The sequence below is a fragment of the Schistocerca gregaria genome, chromosome 2, assembly GCF_023897955.1.
Source record: "Schistocerca gregaria isolate iqSchGreg1 chromosome 2, iqSchGreg1.2, whole genome shotgun sequence".
Classification (NCBI taxonomy): Eukaryota; Metazoa; Arthropoda; class Insecta; order Orthoptera; family Acrididae; genus Schistocerca; species Schistocerca gregaria.
In genome coordinates this window covers 436,435,563-436,448,037 of record NC_064921.1, presented here as the reverse complement: position 1 = coordinate 436,448,037, position 12,475 = coordinate 436,435,563, and the positions used below count along the sequence as shown (strand labels likewise).

Genomic DNA, 12,475 nt, shown 5'->3' with positions numbered 1-12,475 from the left:
TCTTGGCAGACCGGATGGTCAAACATCCAAGAGCTAGCCCAGCAAGACAACGCTTATTTTCACTGATTTGATGGGAACCAGTGTGACCACTGTGGCAAGGATGTTGGCATCACTTACTTTCAGGAGGTGTAATTTCTTGTGTTTTCGAAAGAAAAACTTCAAGTAGAAAACACTGATCCTGCTTTATGAAGCTTAAATATTCTTTCTTCTAGGAGGAAAGTGGAGTTCATTAGTGAATGCATGGAATGGTTGGGAATGGGTTGAGAGAGGTGGTGGAAGGTGTAGGTGGGGGATGGGAGGGGTGGGGGTGGAATGGCACACTGTGACTCAAGGTTGAGGGGCAAAAATAAATAGTAAGAAATCCGGGAGAGAGAGTAGGAGGCCAGAGACTGTACATCCATAAGCACCTTTTTTAGAGATGAGAGATGGGACATGGTGAAAAATAAATGTGGATTAAAGAGGAAGGGAAATGAAATGTAGGATGAATAAATCAATTAAGAAGCACATGAAAAAGGGAAAAAGAGGGAGAAGACCATTAATAAAAAGAGAGAGAGAGAGAGAGAGATGAACATGAAAATAAAAATACATTAATTGAATAAGTAATGAATGTAAATTACTGAAAAAAGGAAGTTTGGTTGTTAATGGAGCCTAAGTCCAGGAGGGTGTGAACTGGGGGATATGTTAGACAGCAAGTTCCCATGTCTGGATTTCCAGTAAACTAATAGGAGGTGGAAGGACTCAAATGGCCTGTGTGGCAGTGGAGTTTCAACCCTTGACTGCAGTTGGTTACTGGATTAAGATGAGCTCTCTGATCTTGGGACAACATACTTATTCAGAAATGATCCCTCCTTTATCCCTCCTTCTGTTCATTATCAGGGGAAAATAAAACTCAAATTGCTGTACAGATATGTTAAGGTGTTAAATTTTCCAGGTATACCACTTACTTTGTAAAACTCTTCCCAAGGGTCTTCCTGTAATTTCTCTCTAAACTCCACAATTGAATAATTGTTTATGATTTGGTGATAGAGTATTTCTCTTACTGTCTGTAGCTAACTGGTCAATATATTTTACTGTTAATATTTGATCATTATGGTCAGATAAATCATTGTACATCTAATTCATTACAGGTCGTTGGGTCTAAAAACCAACTGCCAATGGCTGTTGCACTGTGTCCTTCAAGAACAATCTGACAGAAAATCAACAATAGTGTCTGTCCAGATAATGAAAGCAGGGCTGTACCAAGGCGATCTAGCATGCTTGGCAGGACTGCCAAAGCTACCCGTGTTCTCCCCCCCCCCCCCCCCCCCCCCCCCAACCGTTTTTCTGAAAATTTCTATAATTTTTTACCAAATTTTGTAATTTGTAAGGCAAGGTCTGTAAAAATGTAGCATTATTGAAAAATGTTACTTAAATGATCTATATAAGTGAAAAATATTACACATGGTAAATAATGTTTCATTGCAGTAAATATTACAAATCATATAAAATTTCTTAAAAAGTTGAAAGGAAAACAAATCTATATCTTATTTCTTATGGCAGCTTCAGAATTGCAGTGTGATAAATAACAAAGAATAGATTTTATTTGCTTCACAGGAATTATTAATGTGCATAAATTATTAATTCAAATTAATAGAAAAAAGGCTATAATTTAGTGTTCAAAACTCATAACTCATAACTTTCCAAGAACTGAGTTTTTAATGTAATGTTGCTTTCTGTTTCCTTGCTTTGAGTAAAGTAAGCGTGTTGATTATGGCACTGAAGTCAAATATAGCAGCTCTGCTGTATTCTGTTGACAGGATAACCTTGATCTTAAGTAGTTACCATCTTGATCTTAAGTAGTTAATTTGCTGAAACTGTGTGCTACCATCACTAGAATTATCATAAATACCCTCAAAGCTATTTTTATATTTGAATAATCATCTCGTATCCCATACTTATAAAAACAATTATCAAAACATCTGTGTTTCATGTGCTCTTTGTACTAGAATTTAGAAGCTGGTATATCATTAACTAGTTCAGCAGTATCAATATTTTTGCTATGGTATTTCATTACCTAGCTCAGCTTTATCAATATTTATGTTGTGGTATTCCTATCAGCAAAATCTGCATTAATTTTGAATTTCGCAGAGTAAGGTACAGACCTCTCATCTAAGGCATCCTTTACAGTAAATTAAAGTGAGATGAAATAGTATGTTACATTTGAAATCTGTTTCCCATTTTATTTACTCTTTTATTAAATACATTGAACCAGCCCAGCTTAAAAATGCCTTCACTCCAGTCCTTGTTAGCAGAAACTGGAAAAAAATCAGAAGCCTTCTCTCAGATAGCATATCTGTTTCTGCTTCTACTCCCCAACCTTTGATATCCTGTAATACCTAGTGAAATAGCAGTAAATACTCCACTGTTGAACATGAGTTAGCTGTGTAGGTGACAGCTTTATCAAACTATGTACACTGTTGACACATAACCCACGTGATACCTGTTTGGGAGAAATTTTTTTGCTATGCTACTTCGATGAAATGGCTCTGTCACAAAAAAGTACATTTACATCTCAGACTGAGGAAAAGGCTTCTTCTCAGAAGCAGAAGATAGGAAGATGACTTATAGGAGGTGTAGGAGAACAAATGTGTATCTCCTGAGTAATTTTTAAATCTTTTTTTCCATCACCTCTGTGCCTGTGCCCTTGGTGGAGGCCTATCTCACCATGGCCTCAGTACAGCCCTAAATGAAAGATGAAATCATTAACTCTTTTTCTCGCATAATCCTATTGTGCCATGATCCTTGGTATTCCTTAAACCAATTAAGAACAAAATTAAACAGAATCAAGGGCAATGGATGGATACCATAGTGAAAAGACCTGTCCTTTTTCCCCCCTAAGGTAAGTCTTTCCACTCCCGGGATTGGAATGACTCCTTACCCTCTCCCTTAAAACCCACATCCTTTCGTCTTTCCCTCTCCTTTCCTCTTTCCTCATAAAGCAACCTTGGGTTGTGAAAGCTTGAAATTTCTGTGTGTGTTCGTGTGTCTTTTGTTGTGTCTATCAACATACCAACACTTTCTCGTTTGGTAAGTTACAGAATCTTAATCAATAATAATATCATTTTATAACAGTGAATTCTTACCTTCACAAAAGGAATCAGAGGATCAGATTTCTGAAAGAATCATATTCATTAAATTTACCTCAGTATGGGGGAGAAAAATTTGGAGGCTCACAGTCTACATTTTATATCCTCTCTACTTTGACCATCATCAGTTATTTTACTTCCTAAATAGCAAAACTTCTTTACTACTTAAAGTGTCTCATTTCCTAATCTAATTCCCTCAGCATCACCCGATTTAATTTGACTACATTCCATTATCCTCGTTTTGCTTTTGTTGATGTTCATCTTATATCCTCCTTTCAAGACACTGTCCATTCCGTTCAACTGCTCTTCCAGGTCCTTTGCTGTCTCTGACAGAATTACAATGTCATCAGCGAACCTCAAAGTTTTTATTTCTTCTCCATGAATTTAATATCTACTCCAAATTTTTCTTTTGTTTCCTTTACTGCTTGCTCAATATACAGATTGAATAACATCGGGGAGAGGCTACAACCCTGTCTCACTCCTTTCCCAACCACTGCTTCCCTTGCATGCCCCTCGACTCTTATGACTGCCATCTGGTTTCTGTACAAATTGTAAATAGCCTTTCGCTCCCTGTATTTTACCCCTGCCACCTTTAGAATTTGAAAGAGAGTATTCCAGTCAACATTGTCAAAAGCTTTCTCTAAGTCTAGAAATGCTAGAAACGTAGGTTTCCCTTTCCTTAATCTTTCTTCTAAGATAAGTCGTAAGGTCAGTATGGCCTCATGTGTTCCAACATTTCTACAGAATCCAAACTGATCCTCCCCGAGGTCTGCATCTACCAGTTTTTCCATTTGTCTGTAGAGAATTCGCATTAGTATTTTGCAGCTGTGACTTATTAAACGGATAGTTCGGTAATTTTCACATCTGTCAGCACCTGCTTTCTTTGGGATTGGAATTATTATATTCTTCTTGAAGTCTGAGGGTATTTCGCCAGTCTGATACATCTTGCTCACCAGCTGGTAGAGTTTTGTCATGACTGGCTCTCCCGAGGCCATCAGTAGTCCCAATGGAATGTTGTCTACTCCCGGGGCCTTGTTTCGACTCAGGTCTTTCAGTGCTCTGTCAAACTCTACACACAGTATCGTATTTCCCATTTCGTCTTCATCTACATCCTCTTCCATTTCCATAATATTCTCCTAAAGTACATCGCCCTTTAGGTACCTTTAATTTTCCTGTAGGCAGTATCTATCTTAACCCTAGTGAGATAAGCTTCTACATCCTTACATTTATCCTCTAGCCATCTCTGCTTAGCCATTTTGCACTTGCTGTCGATCTCATTTTTGAGACGTTTGTATTCCTTTTTGCCTGCTTCATTTACTGCATTTTTATATTTTCTCTTTTCATCATTTAAATCCAATATTTCTTCTGTTACCCAAGGATTTCTATCAGCCCTCGTCTTTTTACCTACTTTATCCTCTGCTGCCTACACTACTTCATCCCTCAGAGCTACCCATTCTTCTTCTACTGTGTTTCTTTCCCCCATTCCTGTCAATTGTTCCCCTATGCTCTCCTTGAAACTCTGTACAACCTCTGGTTCTTCCAGCTTATCCAGATCCCAAGTCCTTAAATTCCCACCTTTTTGCAGTTTCTTCAGTTTTAATCTACAGGTCATAACCAATAGATTGTGGTCAGAGCCCACATCTGCCCCTGAAAATGTCCTACAATTTAAAACCTGATTCCTAAATCTCTGTCTTACCATTATATAATCTATCTTATACCTTTTAGTATCTCCAGGATTCTTCCATGTATACAACCTTCTTTTATGATTCTTGAACCAAGTGTTAGCTATGATTAAGTTATGCTCTGTGCAAAATCCTACCAGGCGGCTTCCTCTTTCATTTCTTAGCCCCAATCCACATTCACCCACTATGTTCCCTTCTCTCCCTTTTCCTACTGATGAATTCCAGTCACCCATGACTATTAAATTTTTGTCTCCCTTCACTACCTGAATAATTTCTTTTATCTCATCATATATTTCATCAATTTCTTCATCATCTGCAGAGCTAGTTGGCATATGAACTTGTACTACTGTACTAGGCATGGGCTTTGTTTCTATCTTCTCCACAATAATGTGTTCACTATGCAGTTTGTAGTAGCTTACCCCTATTTGATTTTGTATTTATAACCCTGTATTCACCTGACCAAAAGTCTTGTTCCTCCTGCCACCGAACTTCACTAATTCCCACTATATCTAAGTTTAACCTATCCATTTCCCTTTTTAAATTTTCTAACCTACCTACCCGATTAAGGGATCTGACATTCCATGCTCCGATCTGTAGAACGCCAGTAATACTATAAAAATATTGTACATTGGCCTGATAACTGTAATGCCCATGTGTTTTAGAGAATAGAAATTTTTGTACTCTATGTCATCAAATTTTGTATGAGCTGTCTGACTTATTGTATCTTGTTGGGAAATCCTTAACAGAAAAAACAGAAACTATACAGGGGTTTGTTTTAATGGCTTCTTCAAGTATAACACAACATCTAGAGGATTGGCTCTCCTGCCACTTTCAACTTAGATCCACAGGTTTGACAAGAATTAGCATACCTTAAACCGACTTGTTATGTACAATATTTCATTCAGCAAAGAGTAATCAAACACTGAAATATACTTGGCTTCTATTTTTAACATCCTGTGTTACTTCAAACCTTGTACCTACTAAGTATGTGTGACAATCATCTCTCTAGCCTTATGAGGATGCCAAAATGAGTTTGAATCAATATGAACATATTAAGCTGGACACATCAAAAAGTAGTTTGTAAAATTATATGCTAACTCCTATATTAGCTGCTGAAAATATTTCTGTATCAATTAAAGATCGACAAATGATTACTTGGATTTAATATTTTTTTAGTGTAGATATTACTATTTTCAAACAATTAGGATAAAACTATCTAAAACAGAGACATAGTAAAAGACAGAGATGAGTTTCACTGGATTATAATAAGATACAAAATCAGCTCATTCAATAAAATGAAAAATGAAGAAACATGAAACAAAAGAATCTTACTGATATAAGAACCCTATTACATAAATTTGCATTACTTTTATTTTAACAGTTCCACCACCAAAACCTGGTCCTGGATATGAGCTTTTTGCTGGTGTTGGTTATTACAAATTTCATACCACTAAGGAGACCTGGAGTGATGCAAGAAGGATCTGTGTTGCCGAAGGAGGACATCTGGCTATTTTGAATTCAGATACTGAAGCAAATATTGCCAAACAGTTGTTTTCAAAACACAAACAACTTGATTCATGGGCGTTTATTGGTTTCCATGATGAAAACAAAGAAGGAGAATACATCACAATATTTGGTAATCTGCTACTTTTATATATACATTTTTTCATATGTTTGTGTGTAATATCATAGCTGTCAGCAGAACAGGCAACGTAGCTAGAGGTTTAGGAGGATGAGCCTTTGTGGCAATCTGCCTTAGATGCATGCTGTAATATATCATACGATAGGGTATGGCCTGCAAAGAAAAGAGATCTCACACTTTTTCCCTGTCAGAAACACAGCTTCAATCTTTCTTTGGATGTCATACCAATAAATAATGATAAAAATATGTTGTCATACCAATAAATAATGATAAAAATGCAAAAGTATGTAACAAAGAAACAAAGGTAACTTGGGAAAACATCTTGGTGATATCTGCTTATGCACCACCACAAAATATACTTTCTAATGTTTTCTTGTTGATCTGGTGATTGTGGTGTAACAGTATCATATTAAAAGGTTTAAATTATATATCCCCGATAGCTTATGAAGAACAGATGTGATTATTATAATAATTAAAATCAAGTTAATGCATTAGTACAGAGTTAATAAATCTGAATTACATACAAGTTACAATCAGAATGTCATGCTATTAACTGCTAATTAGCTACTATATGAATATGCAAATGGAACTCCAAGATTCCAACTACTAAAAGTATCTAGTGCGTAAACAGGAAAGTGTTGAAAAATGAAATGGAACTTGCATTTCCTACTTTCTTTTTTACCCATCTTTCCCTCTTTTCTTGTTCTGTTTCTCCTTTTCTGAAGCAATATCTTATTTGAAACCATGTCAGACAGAAATAAGTAATACTGATTTCTTCATTTCAGATGATTTAATCTTTCATTATTGGTTTGGATACTTACTGTTTTTGGATGTCATGAGTGAAAATGTGTCCACACCATGCCTAGAATTTATGTCAATGTAGGTCTTCTTTTTTAATGTGTCCAATATCTTTAGAGGAGACAGTAATGATCAAAATAACAAAAAAGTCCTTGAAATAAATACTCATTGAATTATGTGTTACTCTGTCTTTTGATAGCCATTAGTATGTTGACAGTACAAGATGTGCTCATTGTACTTATCACTCATTATTATTTCTCAAACCTCCATCTCAAACAATCATGAGCTCATGTGAACACACCTATCTACCCTCATATGTAGTCAAGTGCTTGGGTTGCATGACCCTGTATTTGTGCACATCATAGATGAGAAGGGGGTGGTGCTTCATTGAGCTCAGTGAAGCACCACAACCATAACTTTTTCACAGGGTAACCTTCCCCAATATCACAGGTGACATAAATAGCACCTGATAATTTGTGCAGTAAAGTGTAGAGATTTAAGAGTCATCAACCACATTTCTGCCCACACATTGCTGCTAAAGGGAATCTGATGCCCAGCTTCCATGATTGCTTAAAGATCTGTATCTCTCTATACTTCTTTATTGTCGTAATTTAATATCTTGTTGCATACAAATCCCACTTATTACCCACCACAGAACCACTAATCATGGTCTTATGTAAGCACAACTTCAAGACAATGGATACCAAATGCTGAGGTAGGAGGCAGATGTGAGCAGTGCATCTGGCATCATCACAGTCAGAGAACTAAGTGCAGAGTCAAGCATAGTTAGTAAACAATGAGTATCAATAGAACACAGCCTTCACCAATCTGGAACAACCAACCATTTATGACACAAGTATAGTGGACCATTTCTCAACAAGTATTTGTAGTTTTGAACAGTACTTTCTACTGCACTAATATGGGGCACATTAAATAAACATCCTGTATATCTGGATACTTGTATGTTGTATATTTTGCATGTAATGGTACAATTAGTGCCAGAGGGTACATTTTATTATGCCAGGAATAGAGATTTATTTTCATTCCAGTCATGCATGGGGAAGGACTGAATGACTTTCCACATGCAGTCCATCACTAATTTAGTAAATCTTTGTTTACTTTATAGCAGTGTTACTTAAAGAGTCTTGAGTCATGTTTAGAGTTCTAAATGAAAATAGTTCCTTGAAATATTCAGAATACACTGATCTGACAAAAGCCATGGCATGGTGATATGCAAATATACAAATGGTCATAGTACTGTGAACATTAAAGTATAAAATGACAATGCACTGGCAAAGATGACATTTGTTCTCACATTATTCAGGTGAAAAGGTTTCTGAGATGATTATGCCTGCCCGTTGGGAATCAACAGACTCTGTATGTGGAATGGTAGTAGGAGCTAGACACATGGGACATTTAATTTTGGAAATTGTTATGTAATTCAATATTCTGAGACCCACAGTGTCAAGGGTGTGCTGAGGATACCAAATTTCAGGCTTTACCTCTCACTGTGGATGATCAGTGGCCAATGGCCTCCAATTAATGATGGAGAGCAGCAGTGTTTGCATAAAGCTGTCAGTGCTAAAAGACAAGCAACAATCGATGTGGGATGTATGACAAATGTATCAGTTAGGACAGTGTGGTGAAATTTGGCCTTAATGTGCTATGCCAACAACACAATAATATGAGCGTCTTTGCTAACAGCATGACATTGCCTGCAGCACCTCTCCTGGGCTCATGACCATATCAGTTGGACCTAAATGACTGGAAAGCTGTAGCCTGATCAGATGAATCCTGATTTCAGTTGGTAAGAACTGATGGCATGGTTCAAGTCTGAAGCAGACCACATGAAGCAATGGACCCATGTTGTGATCAAGGCACTGTGCAAGCTAGTGGTGGCTCCATAATGGTGTGTGTTGTGCTTACATGGAATGCACTGGGTTCTCATTTGTGTTCAGCTACATTGTGCATTTGAAGATATTCATGGACTTCACATTCACAAACAATGATGGGATTTTTATAAATGACAATGCTCCATGTCACTGGGCCAAAATTGTTTGTGATGGGTTTGAAGAACATTCTGGACAATTTGGGAGAATAATTTGGCCACCCAGATTGCCAGACATGAATCCCATCTAATAATTATCGGACACAAGTGAAAGGTCAGTTCATGCTCAAAATCTTGCACCTGCAACAATTTCGCAATAATGGGCTGTTATAGAGGCAATATGGCTCAATATTTCTGCAGGGGACTTCCAATGACTTTTTGAGTCCATGCCATGTCAAGTTGCTGCACTACATTGGGCAAAAGGAGGTCTGGCATCATATTAGGAGACAGAACATGACTTTTGTTACCTCAATGTAACTTTCTATTATAGAAGTTGCATGCATTTCCTGAAATTTCTTTGAAACTAACATATGAATAAAAGAAAATATGAACATTTTTCATACGTCATATAGGCCCAAAACACTACTGACCCACTAACACAACAGCTGTAGTCAGAAATGCTTCTTTCTCAAGACAACATGTCTTACTATTACAAGTGGTTTACATCCAAACAGTTCATAGTGACAGCTCAAAATTTGTCACGCACACTTTACAGGTTCACAGTATCCATGTATTCTGAGCTCAAACATAATGAGGTATCTCAAACAGAGTGACTCATTCATGCAAACCAGCTATAATTCCAAAACCTTCACTCACAGAATACCCAACTTGCATACTTCTGAGATGACATTCTGAAATCAATGAAGCAAGGCAGTCAGATGCACACAGTATTTTGTGACTTCCAAACAACATTTGACCCAGTATCACACTCACATTTATTAACATATCTATGCTCATATGAGATATCAGATGTCATTTGTAACTAGATTAAGAATTTCTTTGTAGGGAGGACACAGTATGTTATCTTGGATGGAGAGTCATTGACAGAAATAGAAGTAACTTCAGGCATGCTCCAGGGAAGTACATTGAAACCCTTGGCATTCATTTGGTATATTAATTATGTTGTAGACAATATTAATAGCAACCTCAAACTTTTAACACTTCATTGTTTCTTCATTTGTTTTTGCATTTCCAGCTAAATTTTTTACCCTTTGAAAAATAAACTTTCCACATATATCTGTGCATTTTTATTCAAATTTATGTTCCAAACTTAGAATTACTGTTTGGTTCATTTTATGGAAGTAATGATCAGCTCTGTTTGTAATACTGACCGTATTATTTTCAGATTTTTATTATGTGTTACAAAAACTGATCGTAGACAACCAGATTAACTTCCAATACAGGCAGTGAACTTACCATTTTGGATTGAAGCTCTACAAAATTTGATATATTTAAGAAAAATTATCTTCCCAAATTTTAAGGGACATGAACGTAGGATTGATGTCCTCAATTATGAACTTATCTGAATATTGAACACCACTAAAAGTAAACACACAGTAACTATATTAGCCAAGTTCTAACACCTTGTTTAACATGATGTGCACAGTGCCATATCAGTTATTTTCATGTTTGATTTTATTATTCAGAATATTTTGTTATATGACATACTCATGTTACTGAAACTTTAATCAAAGGAAAGCACTGAGTGTTTGTGATGTTCATTATTTTATATATAAAAAATTTCTCTTGCAGATGAACCACTTCATACAACAGGCTACACAAAATGGGGTAGTGGGCAGCCTGACAATTACCAGAATAATGAAGACTGTGGAAGTGTTGACCATGAAGGTAGATTAAATGATTATCCATGTGGTGCCAAGGCTCCATTTATCTGTGAATGTGAATTGTAATGAATGGTAACAAATGTGTACCAATATGTGCATATAATAAAGAAAATTGTTGTGAATTATAATGATTCCTTTGTATTGTGAAAGACTTCCAAAAGAGTTTTTTATGTAAATGTATACAACTCTGTTATCTAAGTGAAAGTTGGTAATGAAGGATTTCCTTTTTGTGAAACTAAAAGTCTGTTATTTAATGTTCTTTGAAAATACAGTGGTGCATAATTTAAAAATAATATATACTTACTCTGATTCTCATTCATTCATTCATTCATTCACTCTTTCATCATTTTCCACTGATCCTACTGTGCACAAGAGCGTTTAGGATGTATCAACACTTACACTAACAAAAACTACAGGGTGATTATAATTAAAGTTAAACTTTCAAAACACCACTGGTCAGAATGACATCCAATTACAATGGAATATTATCGGAGAAGGGGGAAAACGTATTGCAGAAGAAAAGAAATAGTATGAAAATTGATCAATATATAGCACTGTATGTGTCAGAATATGTTCATGATAACACCTCTCATGTGTACGACCAATTAAGTTGGTATAAACATGTTGAGTACACGGCCTTCCCTCTTTTTGCATCTGCGACATTTGCCATGACTGTCTCAATGCATGATAACACTCTGCTTGTAAAGCTGTATTACAAGAACGATGACTGTGCACACACATTGCTCTGCAGAAGTTCTGGACACTGAAGAGTTTGAAAAAAGACCTTGGTCCAATGACTGCCATGGGTCTGGAGAAAAAGATTTGGAAATTCGAAAAGATGGGTTCTTTTGGTGTGCAGCCTGGTAGTGGAAGGAAGTGAAATGATTCAACATCAATGAAAGCAGTGGCCATAGCAGGGGAGGAGAAGATGAGCAGTAGTGTGCAAACATAGTGCACAGAGAATTGCATGAATATTTGGACATACCTGTGAGCACAGTGCATAAAATCCTATGAAACATCCTTCTTTGCTGTCCATTCAAAAGTACCTATGTGCACAAGTTGCTTCCTGTTGACCTACCAGCAAGAGAGGCCTTTGCTTCAGAATTTCTTGATCACATGGAATTGGAAAATGGTTGGCTGTGGAAGATTTTCTGGACATATGAATCGCACTTCCATCTGACAGGATATGTCAATACACAGAATTGTTGAATATGAGCATCGGAAAACCCACATGTGAATCAGCCAGTGCCACTTCATCCTAAAAAGGTCACTGTGAGGTGAGGGTTTATGGCATCATTTATCATAAGGCCATATTTTTTCGAAGAGACAGGTGCTTCCGGTCCTGTTACTTGTACCATCATGGTAAGCACTATGAGTGGCTTTTGCACAACCACATCTTTCCAGGTCTCCAACAGCATGGATGTGTGGATGGGGTCATTTTTATGCAAGATGGCGCACTTCCACACATTGCAAATCCAGTTAAGCAGCTGCTGAAG

At 36.7% G+C, this 12,475-nt stretch overlaps 1 protein-coding gene across 1 annotated transcript in view; it reads left to right on the top strand.

Annotated features, from left to right (window-relative positions):
- The window catches only part of LOC126325127 (hemolymph lipopolysaccharide-binding protein-like), a 75,223-nt gene extending 63,942 nt beyond the window's left edge, over positions 1 to 11,281 (top strand). Inside the window, exons 3-4 of the mRNA XM_049995147.1 lie at positions 6,189 to 6,443; positions 10,888 to 11,281. Coding sequence (XP_049851104.1) covers positions 6,189 to 6,443; positions 10,888 to 11,045 — 413 coding nt within the window. The 3' untranslated portion in view covers positions 11,046 to 11,281. The remainder of the gene's footprint in view (positions 1 to 6,188; positions 6,444 to 10,887) is intronic.
- The last annotated feature ends 1,194 nt before the right edge of the window (positions 11,282 to 12,475 follow it).